General features: G+C 36.9%; 1 protein-coding gene across 1 annotated transcript in view; it reads left to right on the top strand.

The window, feature by feature from the left end:
• Positions 1-10,612: 10,612 nt before the first annotated feature.
• LOC136832529 (uncharacterized) overlaps positions 10,613-21,011 on the top strand; it is an 80,489-nt gene continuing 70,090 nt past the window's right edge. Inside the window, exon 1 of the mRNA XM_067093458.1 lies at positions 10,613-10,967. Within this exon, the coding sequence (XP_066949559.1) occupies positions 10,628-10,967 (340 nt within the window). The 5' untranslated portion in view covers positions 10,613-10,627. The remainder of the gene's footprint in view (positions 10,968-21,011) is intronic.

The raw sequence follows: 21,011 nt of genomic DNA, 5'->3' as shown, positions 1-21,011 counted from the left end.
ATTTGATTTCATCTTGAAGTTAAATAATTTTTTCTGATAGAATATAGCGTAGGGTGATGACGTGCGCCATGTTTAGGCCTACTTCAGGTTACGGAAAATTGAGCAGACCATTGAATATCTATATACATATATTTATACATGTATGCGTATTTATTATGTATACATATCTATATTCATAGCTGGAAATTTCTCTCGAAAACACTGATCTTGTTAGGTGTAATCATAAACAAATATTAAACTTGGATTCAAGCTTTGTCAAATTGACCGTTTTCTACAGTCACGCTTAATTGTAGAAACTATAAGTTTCTGTAGAGCTAAAGAAAAGGAACTATTATTTATCACCGGGAAGAAACATCACCCAATCCAGTATGCCAGCGTAATCACCCAATTCTGTAGCAGAGAGCAAAATGAGAGAATACGAACTTGGATGAAAAGAACATTCTGTAGTCACATGAACAGTAAGTGGATCTGTCATATAATCTTCACTGTTCTGGCGTACTTCTTTAATCTGTCTGTCCATTACTTCCGTCTCTTGCCCACTTCTCACTCAGCAGAACAACTGGTTCCTTTCTATCCCAGCAAGGACGTAGTGGGGCACTACCTTGATCTTGCATGGGTAGCCGAATTGACTGTTTGGTTGAAAGTGGTTCGTATTCTGCTTTTATCAGCAAGTCTCGATGTCAGTGCTTCACTGTTCTAGTTATCTTAATCTAAACATTTGATTTTGAGGTGGGATTGAATAGAACCAGTTTCCCGCCTGAGTGAGCGCAGGACACTCGGTTGAAAGAAGTGGAATGAACGATAATAGAGTGGACTGGTACAGAATGGGGTGGCGTATACCTACCTGCCATTACTGTGGTCAGCAAAGAACTTTAATTTTTTTGTAGTTTAGAGTTCTCACCAGTGTCAAATTATTTGTCTACTCAAAACAAAGTAGATACTAACTGATAAGTTATGAAGACTGGACCATAAAGCCAAGCACTGGGGCACTTACAGCTATAAAATGGGCGCATTTAGGGGCTGGAGGGACGCTACAAACAACCTCAACTATGCCTACAGTGCACCTCGTGAGGTGCACTGACGGTATTGCCCCACTACTGGGAATGTATGTACTGTACCTAGCGGCGAGTTATTGCAGTTTTCATGAGTTGCTGGATTTTGCGTCATAAAATTCAGGTGGTCTCTAATCTTTGTCTTGAATTACAGAGTCGTTGGAATCTTGTTACTCCCCAAGGTATAAATCTCTCGCGACTTACAGGTTCACCGGGAGAGAGAGAGAGAGAGAGAGAGAGAGAGAGAGAGAGAGAGAGAGAGAGAGAGAGAGAGAGGAAACCTAAAGCAGAGTTACAAAAAAACATAATCGACTCGAATCGAAAAAGGTGAAAGTTATTCACATGACGATGATGTTTAATATCTCAAAATAACAGCGATGGTGGCATATTGCTTGCTACTCCGCCAACCCGACACCCACCCAACCTTCTCTCTCTCTCTCTCTCTCTCTCTCTCTCTCTCTTGAAGAGTACGTACAAGGCGTCGTTCAGAGTCTGATCTCCAAAGGGTGGCTCTATTCCGATCATGTCTGTTCCCCCGAGGGAATTGCGGTTCGAGTTGCTGATAATATTGTTTATAGACTGGTAAAGTTGTTATCGAGGGAGGATATTCTTGTTTCTTTTTCCCCTGTAACGTTCTTCTTTTTCTGATGAGGGAGAATGGACGCTCGAATTCATTTTCCCAATTGTGATATCTGATGCAAATATTTTTCGTCTTTCCGCGTAATTCACGAAAAAATAAGTTTTTATAGATTTTTCCTATTTTGAGTGACAATGGAGAAACTAGATGTTATCGTTAAAATAACTTATACATAATATTTGTCATTTTAAGGCATTACGTGATGTAGGCTATATATCAGGTACCCTCTCCCACCTGCGGGATGCACGAATCCTTGATAAATATCGCTCTAATTGCATCTCTCTCTCTCTCTCTCTCTCTCTCTCTCTCTCTCTCTCTCTCTCTCTCTGCCAAATCTCATGTCAAGCAATTTCCCGCCTAGAGTTGAGGTTATCTCTGGGCCACCCTTGGACTAGGCGTAGAATCTTGTAAGCATCCCTTGCTATGAGACTATTTAGTCAGAAGGTGAAGGGACCTCACCCGTAAAGAAAAAACACTGTTCTCTGCTGACCTTTCACATTCTTGCATTCTTTTCCCCTTTATTGTGCTCCTGAAGGAGGTAGTTAAACTTGAATATGCTTGAAATGGGAATAATTAGACCATGTCAACTACCGGTCTCATAGATCTCGCCTAGGCGCGGGATTTATGGGCCTACGTGTGAAGGGGGTTGCTTTGAAAGAGTGATGATATACTTTTTGTCCCGCTGAGGCAACCGAGATTTGTGGAAGACAAAGCACGAGAAAGACGTGAGCTGCGGAATTTCACAGAGGTCCTTCGTGTCACATGACGTTCGAGGCTATGATGATGATGAAGATGATGATAAGTGGAACTGGGTCAGATCTTGACGAATCGTCTCAAAATTCTTCTTCTTTTTTAGATAACTGTCGCGAATATTAACTAAACATGAACGATCAGTAAGATATGGTTCGGAGAGCTCGATGTTTTTCCGTTATAGGGATATCGGTCATAGTGTAAATTGACGGGCGGCAAAGCTTTGTTTTTACGAAAATGACTGCGGATACAAAAGAAGACTCTGGAATCTGCTGTCATCCGTAAAATGTGTGTGCGCGTGTACTCGTGTGTTTGTACAGGATGTCTATTAGCCTGCACAAAGCTGGCAAAATTGCCTACAATCTAAGCAGATGGAAAACGAGGTAAACATTCTCTGCGCAACAAAGTTTAGGGAAACATACAACTGTTGAGTCTAATTAAACGCGTCTGGAGGTCGGGTGCATCTCTCTCTCTCTCTCTCTCTCTCTCTCTCTCTCTCTCAACCTCTTTCTCTCTCTCCCCCTCTTTCTCTCCCTCAACCTCTCTCTCTCTCTCTCCCTCTCTCTCTCCTTCAATCTCTCTCTCTCCTTCTCCCTCTCTCCCTCTCTCTCTCTCTCTCTCTATCTGAAATTCTGTTACTACTTACCAGTTCACAGGTCCGCTTAGAATATAAATCTCTCTCTCTCTCTCTCTCTCTCTCTCTCTCTCTCTCTCTCTCTCTCTCTCTCTCTCTCTCCATGTTGTGCCGGAGGATTTCACGAACTAAGGAAAAGTCGTGTCATTAGTCTCGTCTTTTTTATATCTTGTTTTTCAGTTCCCTCGTCTGTCCTCCGATCTCCCGCCCTCTAATTTGCACATATTAACCCTATAGTATCTTACGCAAACGTTTAGGGGATGCACTTGCGACAAGCAGGAATTCTGGTGAAATTACTGGCTCGCGTTAATTCCTCCACTGGCGTCCGTGTTCTTCTCTGTGATCATACGCGCGAACTACTGTACAAAACGAACGCGCACACATCGCGCAAGTATATATATATATATATATATATATATATATATATATATATATATATATATATATATATATATATATATATATATATATATATATATATATATATATATATATATATATATATATATATATATATATTGTACATACTGTATATGTATATAAATAAAGACAACTTTCGAAGGAAGAGAAGCACTGGAGTGCTGCGAGGCCTTTCGACTGTCGTCTGCTAAAGTAAAGGACGACAGTCGAAAGGCCTCGCAGCACTCCAGTGTTTCTCTTTCCTTCGTGGATTTTGTCTTTATTTATATATTCGTCACGTTCCATATTTTCGTGATTCAGCTATACACACACACACACACACACACACATATATATATATATATATATATATATATATATATATATATATATATATATATATATATATATATATATATAATGTCTCTTGTGGGAAATACAAAGGATCTGCCCTCTCATCCTTTGTGCTTTGTTGCAAAAATATATACAGTATGTGGTAATTACGGCTAAAGAAGAATATCGTATATTTTAAAAATTTCTTTATCATCATTTTACCAATACCTGTGGGTAAGAGTCATAAATGAGTATTAAATAAAAGCCCTTTTATGTTTAAAGAAGATTTGAATATTCAAAATAATTACTCGTGTTCCAGAATGCATGGCGGAACCAATAATATTCCCATGCACTGTAAAATAAAGCAAGTTTTGATGTATTTTCACAAAGAATCCCCTTCGCAATGAAATTCTTATATTAAGTAATTGTTCAGTTGAAATTATTTTACTAAAATGGTTTCCATATTATAAGAAGATAATTAACAGTCTAACTCGGCTAGGAGCAAGTTCCGACAAGACTGTTTCTTCATTCGAAGCTTAGTCCTTAACTGGTTCCCCGCATGCAAGACTTTGAACAATACGCTTTCAAGAGATCGAAAAGGAATTGTTTTGCATTGTTATATGAGTTAAATGCTTCTTTGTTTATCACTCTGAAAAAAGCTTAAGAGTTTATTGTGCGAATAGGATGTTTCCTGTCCAGTATTTTTGCTTCTTTTTGTCGGTTTTAGGATTCCAAATAACGCTTTGACATTTAGATGTCATCGTGTCTTCTGCGTTTTATTTAGACATTTTCTGGTTTTTTATTTATTTATTCGGTGAACACAAAGCATAAGAGTATATTCTGATGCTTGATGCTCTGAAAACCAGTAATGGAATGTAAAGACAGTCTCGGCTATCGTTACTTTCACACGGAAGAGGGCGCCTGGTTACCTAACTCTCTTGTTATCGTAAGCGATGACGCCTCTTATTATATGAGCAAAACAAATAAAAAAATAAAAATTAAAGGTGGTGTTAATCAACTTCCTAACTGGGAAGACGACGCACGCCTCTTCAAAAATAAATTTCGGAATATTCATATGAATTATTTTTTTTTTTACCTCCATGTAACGGCCGATAATTCTAAGGCCCCCAATCACCCAAACTAGAATGTTGTGTACTGCTCATCAACTTTCATCTTCTCCTCCTCCTCCTCCTCCTCCTCCCCCTTCTTCTTCTTCTTCTTCTTCTTCTTCTTCTTCTTCTTCTTCTTCTTCTTCTTCTTCTTCTTCTTCTTCTTCAAGTGAGACCCAGATATAGATTTATGAAGTTCTCCGTCATCGAACAAAGTAGCGTTGTATCTCACGCTAACTTCCCCTCCTCTGTGTTTATAGGCCTAGGGATCCTTGTATATGCGATGGGCGACGCTTGTGTCTACGATAAATTATTTCAGGGATAATTTATGTTCCAAGTATCCGTTTCTTGTTTGTTGATTTTGTCAGTGAACAAGAAACAATCTCAAACTGAAGATTTCGTAGCCTGACACCCATTTTCTTTCAGCGCAGATGATGGTTTAAAGTAAACTAATGAAAGAGTGATTTAAGGCTTTTCCAGTGTCTAATTCTCTAAATTAACACACATACATACAGCATTTATATATATGTTGTGTGTGTATAGAAAGAAAGGGTGAGAGAGAGAGAGTGATAACTATAACTATCTTCCTTCTAATCAATAATGTTGGGAAACCATTCACGCGGATGGCGAGAAAAGTCGTTGATGTCCAACACACGACCTTGGTACCAATGCAGATTGTCGAGTATCACAATTTACTGTCTTCCCCTAAGAACCGTCGCCTCTGACGAACACAAACTGTTTTTGATTACACAGATAAGACTCCATTACCGCTGGCTAGTACTTCTCCTCCATTCCATAACGTTGCATCTGATGTGACGGTGCGCTATATTTGGATGGCGCGATGTCGAAAAGGCTCATCGACTCTTAAATATATCGCTTCAGCCTAGTTACCCCACCTTCTGATGGGGATGTTGGATGTTGATGCAACAGAAAACGGGAAGTATTATCCATCCTCATATGGGGTATAACAGAAGAGGAATTAAATCTATGGACAGTATGGATTAAGGAAAAAATGTGCCGCTTCCTCGTTATGTAATCCATATTCTCGCTGCAACCTGTGTAATACACCAGTCTCTCTCTCTCTCTCTCTCTCTCTCTCTCTCTCTCTCTCTCTCTCTCTCTCTCTCTCTATATATATATATATATATATATATATATATATATATATATATATATATATATATATATATATATATATATATATATATATATATTGTGACAGAAGTGTCCAGTGTCTGTTCTTCAAATCAAACTTGATATCTAAGTGCTTGTCCCGGGGTCTAAGGCACCATTTATATATTGGGGAAATGGTCCAGTCTAGTGCACCATTTATATATGGTGACCCCGGAGTGTCCAGTGTCTGTTCTTTAAATCAAACCTGGTATCTAAGTGCTTGATATTTGATTACCAAACTTACCATTTATTCAACAATTATAGTTACCTCACAAAAGCCAGACACCTGAACCCTCATCACACATAAAGACGACTGATTTCTCTAAAGGCAACAGTGATCCCTTGTAAAACTTATCAATCATGAAAGAAAGCAGATAAAGTTCGTTAAACAGGTGTGAGGTAAAATCTAGGGCATCACTCCATTAACATTATAAAGTTCAAGTATTTCTATTTATTTCATTTCCCTGGTTCGAGCTCACTTCAATTACTTGAAGGAAAACATCTCACTTACCACTCTATCCCTAATTCAAATCAAAATTACTGGTGGGTCAATGAATGAAACTCTGATATAATATTTTAAATACAAAAAATTATTTCTAAATTCAAAGATTATACATGACATTTAACAGTCTCAGGGAAATTATTATTATTTGAAAATTGGATTAAATCTGAATTAATCATCAGTCAAAATTAAATCAGAAATTAATTTATTAATTCATAAAAATTATTCAAGAAAGATTTAAACTGTTAAATAACAAAACTTGATTGAAAGGAAATATACTGTAAGTAAATTAATTCCCACGTATTAAACAAAATAAGGCAAATAAATCAATCATAAAAATGTGGATACAAAAGACAGAAATATACTCTGCAAAAGATTAAATATCAAAAAATGTAAAGCAAAAATTAAGGCAATAGCAAACACATCATATATATGTATAAAAGAAAAATTCTTCAAAAGATAAAGCATAAAACATATAACACGAAAAATATTAAAAAAGTGAAAAGGTATCTTTACAATATAACCACTGCAGATATTATTTTCAGTGCACTGGAACCCAAAAACTATATTACAATACCTTGGTACCAAATGCTTCGTGTCTTTAACCAGGCGCCGTTACACACACACTTAATAAAATATACTGTTCAGATAACTCAGACACATTTACTAAGGAATTAAACAGTTAAAGAATATGAGTGACCATCGTCTACCAAAATATCAATTACGTTAAAACAAGACATTTGTAAAATCCCGAGAGCGAGCGAGCGAGCGAGCGAGAGAGAGAGAGAGAGAGAGAAGCGGAGCGGAAAAACGCAGCTCCTTTCCACAACGCTTTTTGGTCTCTGAGTGTGGGCCCCTTTTAGATGCAGAGGGCACAGTCTATGGGTGGAAAGAACAGGTCCCAGACGATGTTTTTATTTTAAAACCCTTTAAAATGATAATTGGAGACAAAGTGGAATTACAGTTAACACTAATATTTATCATTACATAGTTTCAGAACAAGAGAATCTCTAATTATTATAATAAGAATGGAAAACATCGCTTCTAATAACATTCCTGAACGACATTAGGCAACTTTTGTAATGGAATCTTCCACCCCACAATGTTTTTGATCGCAGCCCATAGTGCCTTGTCCACTAACGGAGAAAATGATAGTCTCAGCAAGTTTTGAAACTGACTAAACAAACGCGTCCCTATACAACGAACAACGGTTCTCTCTCTCTTAGCGCCACTCACATCCTCTCTAACTATACAGCGTCTCAAGACATACAGCGTTTAATCATTTTACCTACGCTAACTCTTTTATGGTATACTCATATCTGAACACAAAACCATAGTTACACAACAACTCACACAGACACACGGGGAGATTACTGCATTATGAAAACCACAGCATAAGAATATATATATATATATATATATATATATATATATATATATATATATATATATATATATATATTATATATATATATATATATATATATATATAGACCTATATATATAATGGGGATGACTCTATGAACTAATCAACAAAACTTCTGAGAAATTATTTTGATTCGTGTATGTGTTGTAAACATGAGTTAGCACCATTAGTCTCATAACTGATATGGTATGTATTAGACTTATTATTCGCCTTGTAAACGCATTTTTAACAGACTCTGTATTTCACGCCGATGCATTCACTTGTCCATTCTATACGTGCAGACTTTTTCTCTCTTACTAAGCGTCCAAGATAGCAATAACAAACACTAGACGTATACTAGCAGCAATCTCCGTGGCTGAACAATATCCCGATCTGAAGAGCTTCCAAATATAGGACTAATGTTGGGGTTCCCAAACTTTTTTATAAACTGACGAGCACCCAGCGGCTTTCTGGTTGGGTAGGAGAGCACCACCATAATTTTGAAAACTGTAGAACAGTTTAATTAATGAGACATCTTGAACGTTGGATTCCTTGCAGAGAAGATTCGCAGTTGAAGTTTGTTCAACTCGGGTATTTACTTAGAAGATACTGACATTTTCCAAAGTTGCTCTTTATACGTATAGATCGATATGTATAATGGCCTGCGCATTATATTTGCCTCTTAAGACAACATATGATTGAATATATTGCGTTCATTTCGCTTTAATATTGAATAATAAGCAATATTAAACTAAAAAAAAATTTTTCAAAATTTTCCAAATAAATTTCAAAACTTTGTAATCTACTTCAAATAATGACAAGAAAAAGAAGCTGAACAAACGAACCATGTACAGAATCCACATACATATATATATATTATAATTTATATATATATATATATATATATATATATATATATATATATATATATATATATATATATATATATATATGTATATATATATAACTCTCATGTTGCATATTTACAGATATAACCATGATTCCATATAGTACATAATATGTGTTCTCTTGGCAATATTATTTTACTGATCGTTAAGGAAAAATTTTTTTTAAAAATAAAATGGAATTTTAGCTGCAGTTAATAAAATTGAGCGAGCAACAGGTTGGGGATCACTCAAAGTAATGGGTCTCTAATCCTGTACTTTAATCAATTGCTCTTTTTCGTCCTTTGTTGACAAAATCAACATAGGTTTTTTATTTATTATTCTGAAAATAACAAAACCCTGAACTGCTTCAAAATACAGTCTTAATCAGCATCACCAGTAAAGTAGCGCTCCAAAAGTCAAAATATTGTTTTTCACGCGGAATTTTTTAATCATTCAAAGGATAAACCAGGTCTGCAACGTGCAACCTCAGTCTTCCTGATATTTTAACTATACAAGATTTGTACTGACTTCTATTTTATTTTATTTTTTTAACTCATGAATAAGTCAACCCTATTTATCACTGTGTACCCTGTGTGCTAATAGACTAATAACTGCATGCATACATGTATACCCTGAACCTTTTAACATTTCTTTAAAAGAGAATGATCCATATTACTGATGCAATTATCTGGTCCATTAATTAAAATGCAAAAACGTAGGTGGAATCAAATGAGAATGGTGGACGAATGTTTCCTCGTCACCGCTTTTCTTAATCCTGAGAAAGAGAAATTTGGTACTACTTAGACACAAACATCCACAAAAGCTTTTACTTAATGCTTGAATACATAATGCATCATACAATGATAAACCTCATTGCCAAGTTCGGCAAGGAATACAACGCTCAAAAAAGCTGTTCGTCTCTTATCTTAGGCGAATGTACCTTGATACCTCTATTGGAAGAGCATTTTTTTTTAGTGCTCTCGCTCTCTCTCGCTCGCTCCCCATTTGGCGCCAGAACTTTCTTTAAAGCGTTAATCCGTTGCCTTGACTTTCTGTTGCACTGGTTTGGTACCAAGTTCGGTGGCGCCTTCATTCTACGACGGGTTACTTAAGCAGGAAATGCAACATCTCAAAGCGTGAATACATTAAAGTTTATAAATATCGTTTTAAGATTCAATAACAACAGTTTGGCGAGAGTGTGCGCCACGACTGGTTTCCGTTCTTCTCTTTTTTTTTTTTCACTCTGATACGGTTTACATTATTTGTGTTTATTTTTTTATTGCATTAAGGTGAAGTTGTCACCTACTATTTATTTATTTATTTGCAACTGTCAAGTAGCACAACACCCGAAGCGCCAGAATCTTTTTTTAAAGTTTTATTTCTTCATTAAAATTATCTAGGGCAAAACTGGTTTTTAACACGAGCTGGACGATAAACCTCCTCCTTAATTCCTTTGTCTCTGCGTTATACACCATATCTCTTTGCTTTACGTGGCATCCATAAAGGATTGCAACGGACAAACTCAGCGATAAGAGCGAAATTGTAAATAATCAAATGATTATTGAAGAAAGTGAGGGGCTATGCTCGCCGTCCGAACCCGTCAGTCTGGTGCCTGGCCATCCCAAACTGTCATCTGGCCACACGCAACTCATCCGCCAATAGGAACCTCGCTCTTCCAACACCCAGCCAATCGTAACGCAGAAAGTCTTATCGACGGCCAATCAGAGACGCCCTATAATTAGGCTAATGCCAACGAGACGTTTCAGTGTGAGTGTAGCTGTGACTGAGGAAGGATGCTATAGTCATGCGCTCCTGTCGTGGCGTATCTTATGCGCTCCATTCGTGGGTAATTTTGACATAGAAGTTTGCGATCGGTTAATCATCATGGACTGCTTGATGGGCGAAGTGAGGAGGAGTGTGCCTTACTGCGTCATGGCCCTCGTCTTGTTGAACTTGCTGGCCGACATTAGGGTTGCTAAGGGAGAATATTTGCATAAAAACTCCACTACAGATACTTCAAATGACACCACCACCTCTTCCCCCCCGGCGCTCAGAAGAGTTCACACCACGGAAGAAAATAAAGAAGGTAAAATATTTAATAAGTAATTCATAAGTTGAAATTATCATTATTTATTAAATGGGCATTTATTGTCACTCTTTCGCTCTATGTAGTTAACTTGGAAATTAAGAGTATAACTTGTAGCCTAATCGATATCAAACTTTGCGACCTTGGGTCACAAGTAAAAATGATAATTACAATAATAACAATAATTATGCAGCCATAGATAATCGTTGCTTCGTGTTCCAACTGCGCTTAGGATGAAAAGAAAAAACTTAAAAGGTTAATAAAATCTTGGTGCTTCTTTTAACAGTAAGTGTCACAACAAATGGCATTCAATGTCAGTAGAGACGAGGGTTCGGGCGCCGCTTGTCTGCATTCTTTCATTTACTTCCGAAATTTATTTTTTGTATCCCCCTTTTTTTTCTCTCCTTCTCTCTCTCACTCGGTCTCCATGGCGGCGCTGTTTATATTCTGGCCATAAAAACCTTTCGGGTCTCCGCAGGCAGTTTTAAGGGAAGCTTGAGCCTGTTTTGGCTAGCCGTATGTAAATTCTTTTTTTTATTGTTTCCATAGGCTAGAGCCTGTTCACTCCAGCTGTGTTAGGTCGTCTGTGAAAAGCCTTGCTTTGTTTTAAGAAGAAAGGCTGACCTTGTTTGTTGATTCTCTCTCTAAGCAGCCTAAGCATGCCGTTGATATAAATATATAAGACCCGGTTTTAATGCACACCATAACTTCGTATATGAATCAGAAGTGTTATAGATTATACGAAGTCAGAGGCCCTGCTAGACATTTGCTGCTTCGTTTAATCCATAATTCGTCTGTCATCGATCCCAAGAACAATTACCTCGCCCCAGAAGTAACCTGCTTTGAATTATCCTGCAACAAACTTTAGGTCACGAAAGTAATCTAGTTCGTGGAACACGAAGCACATTTATGGCCCCGTTGTTGCAACATGCACCATATTAGTCGGTTTTGTTGCAAGGGTTGTTAATGCTTTATTTAGGTGCAAAGCTGAGTTGTTAGTCGTAATGCGAACATTGATATAAAAAATATAAATCTGATTTCGCTCTCTATGGAGTGATAGGCCACGTTAAGTATTAACCATGCCTGCGTTGAATGGCTCTCTCTCTCTCTCTCTCTCTCTCTCTCTCTCTCTCTCTCTCTCTCTCTCTCTCTCTCTCTCTCTCTCTCTGAGAGGTAAAAGCGAGCAGATTGGCTGGGAAAGTTTTGGTCAGGTAATACCCATATATACAGGATAATTACGTAATGTACGTAATATAGAAATGTTTGAACAAGTGGTGCAATATAATTACCTTATAGGGATAAGGAAATGTTTCATGATTTATGTACTTTTAAATGTAAGCTCTTTTCTTTTGTAGAAAGCCGATGAATATTTTAATATAGTGAAATCGTTTATATATATAAATATATATGTATATAAGTAATGACCTTTGTATAAATGTAGTTAGGGGATTTAAGCACGTGTTAAGTGGCCTTTTTACAAAAACAGCATTTCTATTAGGACTAGAATTAAATTTGAAGGTATTATATTTGTTTAGTGATGCGTAACTTACCAGTCGCAATATCTGGTCTTGTCACCGATTTTCCGCGTCATTTGATAAGTATAGGACTTGAATCTCTAGAGGTAAAAGCTTTTTTTTTTTATGCTGGGGAACTTGTTTGGGTTGCGTTCTAAATGTGATTATGATGAGAGGATAATCTGTAGGCATTTACAGCAGCAGACCGATGATTCCATGGAAAAATAATTCAAAGGGTCTGCATTTTTACTCTTCATGTTTAGTTATGATTTTTTTTATTAACAGCGTCATGGTACGTCCTTACTGATTAGCCGCCGCACTTCCTGTGATTCATGTGCCAATAAAAATGTCTACAATCTGTATTGAAAATGCTGCCGGTTCATCTAACAGTAAAATAGCCTAGCCGACGCAGAGAGCGATTTTACTCCTGGAGACAAATGAGATTCATCCATCATTATCCCTCGCCTGCCCAGCCGTGACCCACAAAAGTCAACCAATAGTCAGTTACATAATTCACTGCTTACCTCAACAGGCATAATGGGCGTCCCAACCATTTCTTTCCTACGGTGCTAAAAAATCGAACACGGCTGTGAGAGACTTACTCGCGCGCTACCAGAGAATTTGAAAAAGTCTTAAGTACTGTGATTTCAAGTTATTTAGTACGTTGAAAATTTACTTTTTGTGCCATTTTAATGAAGGTGTTGGGTTCATTATTATATTTTCTTGAAGGGGGGGGTGTTATTTTCGATGCCGGTCGGTTGGATAAAGCTTTTAAAAGAAAGATTGGGGTTAGTGAATAATACAGAGAAAACGCATGCAGATCAGTTGGTAGGACATAATATACACACACACACACCATATATATACATACATATATATATATATATATATATATATATATATATATATATATATATATATATTTATATATATATATATATATATATAATGCGTGTTTGTGTAAACATCAGTACAGGCCAGGAAAGCTAAGTAAATAGTATAAGACTTTTGATTAGTAAAAGTCTTTTTTTTTTTTTTTTTTTTTTTTTTTTCAATCTGGACATCCAGTAAACTGTAATGTCGGAGAAATAAGTCATGTTAATGAACACTTACGATCCACAAATTATTGAACACCAAAAGATCAGTGGAATGAAATTTGGCAGAAATACGTCAATAGTAACATTTACTTGAAGATTTTATCATTGTCCTTTAGGGTGACGACGTATGTATGTATGTATATATTTATACATATATAAAGAGGTATGTATGCATAAATATATAAATCCACATACATACATTATATATATATTGCATTATGAAAAAAGGACGGGATGAAAATATATATAAGAAGTTCAGAAAATATATTTTTATTTAAAGGGTGGTGTGTTAGCCTTCCTAGTGTCCACATCAAGCCCAAAACTGAAAGATAAAAAAAAAAAATTGTGGCGAATGGATGTATCAATTGTTAACCCCCTCCAAAAAAAAAAATATATATACAAAGGCATCATCATGGCGCGATGATCAATTAGCCTGAAAGAGATACAAAGTTAAGAAATTGTGGGAAGACGTTTTTATTGGTTAGTGACGAAGTGCTCTTGCAGCCTTTTTGTTATTATTTTTTTTTTTTTTAGACGTCCCGAAGTGGTTGCGGAAACTGATGCCAAGTTGGGATCTTTTATCGCCCAGTCCTTACCTTAATTGGGCTGAGGTTGGTATAACAACGCCCTCACACCCCCTATTCAAGAAGACGGATGTCTCCCCCCCTCCCCCCCAACGCTCCATGCATACGGCGACAGAGAGAGAGAGAGAGAGAGAGAATTTTAATGGGTGAATGTAATAAACGTCTATCTCAATACGTCAGGAACAATTGTAAGTAATGAGCTTTGCTCCTTAAGAAATGATAATTTGTAAGAATAGAAGTTAATGATTAAGGGTAAGCTGCTTGTTCGGTCGTATCTCTCTCTCCCCTATATATACATATATATATATATATATATATATATATAGAGAGAGAGAGAGAGAGAGAGAGAGAGAGAGAGAGAGAGAGAGAGAGAGAGAGAGAGAGAGAGAGACATAATATGCGTGCGCGCGCGTGTAATTGGATGCACCTCACTTGGTTGGTGGAGTGACTCCGGTGTGTGGGGTAACCCCCCAGTTTTCAACAGGCACCGGTATCTTGGCTGGAGGGTGATAGCCCCACGCCCTGTCCCACCGATGTTTAAGGGGCATATGATTCAACGGTGAGCAGTACAGCTTGATGGTTGTAAGTTCAAATGCTGAACAAACCCGGCTTCTGTTTTTCTTGATCGGATTTCCTGTGGTATTGCAAACTCTAGTTAAGGTTACATTCGTCTGCCAGCTTTGTTTGTGAAGCAGGCACAGATAATTTCTTGTTTAGAAAAAAGATCGAAAGTAGTTCTTAAACGGAAGTCTGCAGACTTTCAGATTTTGTTTGAAGGCTAATCTCTATGATTATAGTTTAATTGTAGCATACCTGTAAAAAAATCACCACCATTTAGATAATATTTTTGGTTAGTAGAGTCATTTTCAGTAGTCTCGTTAGGCTAAGTTTTAGGATAGATAGCGCCTTCACTCAAAGAAAGGTTCGGTTATCAAAGATCAAATAAATTGTGCATGTGTACTTGTTTCGAAAGCAGAGCTTGAAAATTTACATAAATATGAAAATTGAATGTCTACTGCAAAACAGCCGAACAAAAGAAGTGAAATTGCAAAAAAAAAGTTAAAAATTCTGAAAAAAATCGGTAAGAATAAGATTAAAATCATTCTGTATGTATAAATAGACAGTACTCATTTGCCTTTTCGCCATTTTCAGGCGTTGTGTGAGGACCTGTCCATTTTATGCTGTGTAGCGTAATTAAAAATAATCTTAAAAAAACATCCTGGCGATTAAACCACCAGATATTTTAAGTCCATGTTAGGCCTATGTACATCTGTGATGGATACATGGTACTTATTATTTTAGTTTTAAAATTATTACTGACTGTTTTCATTGTTATGGTTTAGTTTTGATATTGCATATTGGTATTATTATTAGTACAAGCGTTGAGAGCATGCCAGTGATCACACGGCATATGCTATCGGTCTAACAACTGACCCTCTTAAATTTAGTACCACGGCGACGCATTCGACCAGAATATCGTGATTATAAGACATCGGCCCTTCCAGATCGATGGCTTTTGATATCAAGTTGGTTAGCGTCGCTGAGTATCCCGTAAGTTACTGTTTATCATATTGATTGCGAGAATGGTTTCCTATTTAATTCCACTGGTCAGCAGTACTGTGCATTCCAGTGGAGCTGCCAATCGTTAATTGGGTGGTTACGAGTACGGTACTTTTGTCATACTGGTTTACTGATGTTCGATACCCTAATGGAGATTTCGTTTGATTTAATTTTACAATTCGTATTACCTTGGATACTAAAAGCTTGCCAGCGATTTAGGGTACATTTTATTCTCATGGTTGCTTTTTGCAAGTCAATTGATGTCTCTGGTTTTTGGCTCTTGGTGACCAGTTGATTATTGGTATTTTGTTTGGTTGCTGGTTTGGTAAAATGAATCGTCTCACCAGCTAGAATTGCAGCGATGTGGAGAAGGCTGTGGGCTAATAGCCTCACCCCCTAAAAATTTGCGACAGTATCTGAAGGCGTTTGGTTGATACCCATGCAATATAGACTATTTATGTGTGAAATTAAGCCATATTTCCAGCCTCCCATATCAATAGACCTATCTCTTCCTACTCTCCTCATTGCTCATTACGGACAGCGCGTGTCACACACGGAAAAGACTTTTGCATTCTTCTCCATAAATTCCTCTGTCTCTATGGGAATGTTTCAGGTATATACTCTTCCTTCCTCACCTGAGTTCCCACGTCCCTGCGGTGTGTACAACGGATGACCATCATTTGTTAATGGCAAGACTGGAGCCTCTTTGCCTTGGCTCTTCGATGTGAATACGAATGAATACTTGGGTTTGTTTAGCAACAGTTGCATACTCTTTCTTTTTTAGAAGATGACGTATCAGTGATCTTAGAATCGGTCTGTTATTGAGGTTGGCTGTAATGAAGATTTGTGAGAGAATTGGCCCTGTAACACTTAATTGAGACGCTGATTTCGAAGACATTACGTTAATTAAGAGTAAGGCGAAAGTAAGTGCAGGATCATGAGATATTACTATTTATGAACATTATGTGAGGAATAACCCGAAAATGTCTTGATGAGAAGAGTTAACAGTATTTCATATGTATATTTATTACTGTTTATGAGACTGCGCGGTCGAAACATCATTTAGGCTATATTTATGTAACTGTTGTTCGTCATTTAGCATCCTGTTCAGTTTTCCAGTGACGATGCGATGGTCTCAAAAGAAAAAAATCCTGAGCTTTATATAAATGATTTTCTGGAGGAAGAATCAGCCTTCAAAAATCATTTACGTAAAGTTGAAGATTTTTCTTTGTCGCTGGAAAACTGAATAGGATGGTATAATGACAAATAATGATTGTATTACTAAAAATGGTTTTGACAGTTCAGTCTCATAAACAGTAATAAGAATATATAAAATACTGTTACTTTTGAAAGAGGGTACATGGTCTTCCTCAATGACTTTATTAAAACATATATTATATAGGTCTTCGTAATGCAAGCAGTAAGTCCTTAGTCGTTGAAGGCCCAGACTCTAGAACATATCATAGTAGGTTAGACCAAGTTGCTGGGAAGAATAACATTAATGGAAAAAGTTAATTTGGGTGATTTCGTTGTAGTTTTATTGAACTTACAAAGAGTAATTTCGCCGGAAACAGATGGCATGTACTGTCCGCTCAATCGTTATTGATTAACTAATCTAAACCGGTTGTCGCAGCGCCTGTGGTCGTCATGTCGAATCAGCACATCCGATATATTCTAGGTATTGTGAAGAAAATGATTTTGGAACATGCTGACGTTACGCTACCTATCGTATTTGATTGTCTTTGTCATTTCTCTTAATAGTTTGTTCTTTATCTCAGTGTTAGGCTAATAAATATAATAATAATAATGTGTGATTCTCTTTCCTCTGTGGGTTAAGCCTACTTATATTTCATTCCATTTTTAATCCTGAGCTAGATAGGACATTCAGTGATCATATGTGATGCACTCCTTTTTGGGGGTTAGGCCTATTTATGTTTTAAATGCTGACCTGACAGGACATTTAGCTACCCATTCCTCAACCATAACATAAAATTCAGAAATAAATAATTGGGCTAAAGCACTCATGCTTTGGCTTTTAGACACCCGGACTCGCTGCTATGTTACCCCCTTCGGCGCTGCAAGATCTTGAAGGATAAGCATTGTGGCGCAGGATGGGTCCCCTAGCTCCTAAGGGGGTGGGGGGAAGGGGGTCTTTGTGGCTTGGTGGGTCTTGTGCAGGGGGCTTTGGGGAGGGGGACTTGTGGCTTGGGACTTCACTCCGTACGCAGTTCATGATGTCTGAAGATAAACCCCCCGCTTATGTGAGATCTTGATAGGAATTCGATAGTGACCACGTCACAGACTTCATGACGTCAATCGTGACGTCACTGCATTTTTAGAGGTTGGTCTCGCTTCCATTTTCGTTTGTGCATGTCAGCCGGTTCTTTGGAAGAAGAAGATACTGTCAAGTATGATTATGTTTATCGTTGTTAAAACTTCTGTTTAGTGGATTAGATTTTTGCTGCTTTTGTTGTTATTCTTCTGTTAGTTAACCTTTCAGTAACTAGTGCTGCTTAGTGTAGATATTAACGAAAACTGAAACATAGGACCAGGATGGGGGAGCTAAAGTTCTAAAGGATCAGTTATGTCAATGTGGCTTGTCTATACTAACTGTTGCCAGTAAACCTCGAGTATAGGCCTAGTGAAGGGAGATCAGGAGACTTTTGATGTTCATCCTTCTTCTTTATTATTATAGGGTAACTTTAATTACCATTTCTCATTGTATATTATATAGCCTCCTAAACTGGAAGCGGGTTATTTGTTTTATACTGGATTAGAAGCTGACCACTTTCCATACCTTAACGCCCTTTGTTGGCCGAAAACCGTCATTCGATGGGCCGGAGTGTTTATTGGAAGATTCATTTCAAGATAGAAATTCATTTCTCGAAATGATTGGCTTTCTAATGTGTAATTCTTTTTCGTCGTCTCCTTCTTCAATGTTATTATTATTATTATTATTATTATTATTATTGGAAGGTTCATTATTATTGGCTTTTAATTGTGTATTATTCTCTCTTCAATATTATTATTAGCTAAATTATTATTAGCAGTTAATGCAAGTTAGCGTAATGGAATCAAATTTTTTAACCCATTGTGTGATGTCCTCTGTATGGAATCTCTTTGGTTGAGCCGTTTTCTCTCTCTCTCTCTCTCTCTCTGTAATTTGAGCTGGAGATAAGGTGTCGAAGCGTTGCCGAAGAAGTCTTTAAGGGATTTTTGTTATTCAAATGAGGAACGTGGCATCGTTGTGTAGTGTCAGAGTTTAGCGGTTGCCTTGCCAAACGAGGGACGAGTGTCTTTATTCGCAGTTTTTGTTACTAAAATGGTAATGTCATCTGTACCTTAAGGATATTATATTTAATTCCTTTTATATATATATATATATATATATATATATATATATGTATATTATATATATATATGTATATATATACAAGTGTTTATATACATACACATATGTATGTATGTATGTATATATATATATATATATATATATACATACATACATACAGCACATTTATATTTTAACTGCTCAGTGCCATACTCAGGTACAAGCAGCAAAACGTCTTTTGTCAGTCACTTTTGCCTTTAAGTCGCCTATCACAACCAACCTTCATTGTTTTTTTAAATCTAGCCAGGTACGGATTTAGGCTTTTCGAAAAAAAACATGGTCTTTCACTCACATTCTTTGTCATTACTGGATTATATAGGCCTACTCTCGAGTTTACAGTTTTTTCTCCTGTCATACTCAGCTTTTTATATAAAACTATCGAATTTCACATACACACACACACACACATTCTTTTTCATTACTGGATCATATATAGGCCTACCCTCGAGTTCACAATTTTTTCTCCTGTCGTACTCAGCTTTATACATAAAATTCTCGAACTACACACACACACACATACATTCTTTTTCATTACTGGATCATATAGGCCTACTCTCGCTTTCACAATTTTTCTCCTGTCACACTCAGCTTTATATATAAAATTTTCGAACTACACACATATATAATGTATGTGTTGTCACCTTTAAAGCATACTTTTTTTTATGCTTAAAGTGCTCAGCACAGTCCATCATCCAAGTAAAAAAAAAAAAAGATAAAACAACTTAGCCTACTTTCTTCAGGGGAGGGCTTTGCGCTTTGTGTCTACTAAGTGTATTGCATTTAATTGATCTCATTCGGGTACGTTGCTTCTGCTCTCGTCGACGGAATTCTTAAGAAGCATTTATTATCTGCAGGCGCCGTTCTTGTTGTTTCTCGAGCAGTGCTCTAAAATTTTATGTTCATTCATTGTCATCAGTCTTGTTTTCTTGAGGTCATTTTTCTTCGCTCCTAAGTGGTTTAGCTCCGAATGCTTCGTGGAAGTGAAAATACTTTTTGGTGTTGTTTTCGTTTTTTGTCTGACCGCAAGGTTAAAGTTGACACTTATAAATTGGGCCGTTTTTTTTTCACGGTTTTAATTGGTGCTTAAATAAATGTGAAGATAGGTTTTCTTTTTCTTGTATTTTAATTTTTGGTCCCTGTTCCACTTTATTGTAGTTTGTATCGCTGGAGTTTTAGGTGTTCGTTTAACTGCAGTTATATTGTATTATTATCTTTATTATCTTCGTCAGATGCTGTGTTAATTTTGCATTATACTGCAGAGTTTTGTTTTACTTATTTTTTTTTTCTTAATTCTGAGTGTTCAAATGCTTTAAAGTGCCTGTTATAACTTTAATTTAGAATTGTATTTTTCGTTTGGTGGTTCTTATTTCGTCTTGGAAATTACTTAAAAGCTACCACAATCAAGGCTTACTTAACAATTAGGTCAAAGGCCAAGCACTGGGACCTATGAGGTCATTCAGCGCTGAAACGGAAATTGACAGTAAAAGGTTTGAAAGGTGTAACAGGAGGAAAACCTCGCAGTTGCACTATGAATCAATTGTTAGGAGAGGTGGAAAGGAAGATGGAAGAAAGAGAATATGGGAGGAGGTACAGTACAGTAAAGGAACGACCGCATGAGGTGCACTGACGGCACTACCCCCATACGGGGATCAGGAATATTGAAGAAGTTGGAGAGTGACTCCAGTTCCCCAAGATTTAGCCTAGGCTTGTCCTAATGTGTCGTCTGAGATCTTGTGAGTATCTTCTGGAAATCTGGTCCTGTAATTTTTTTTTTTTTTTTGAGCAGAGGCCAATGGGATGGGCATCTGAACTCATTTAATACTTTAGGGCGAAGTTAATCTTGTTATGTATGAAAGTGAATGCGAGAATGATTGCTGCCTCTCTCTCTCTCTCTCTCT

This window comes from Macrobrachium rosenbergii, chromosome 50 (genome assembly GCF_040412425.1).
Source record: "Macrobrachium rosenbergii isolate ZJJX-2024 chromosome 50, ASM4041242v1, whole genome shotgun sequence".
Classification (NCBI taxonomy): domain Eukaryota; kingdom Metazoa; phylum Arthropoda; class Malacostraca; order Decapoda; family Palaemonidae; genus Macrobrachium; species Macrobrachium rosenbergii.
Note: the sequence above shows the minus strand (reverse complement) of the source record. Positions and strands in the feature narration are given on the sequence as shown.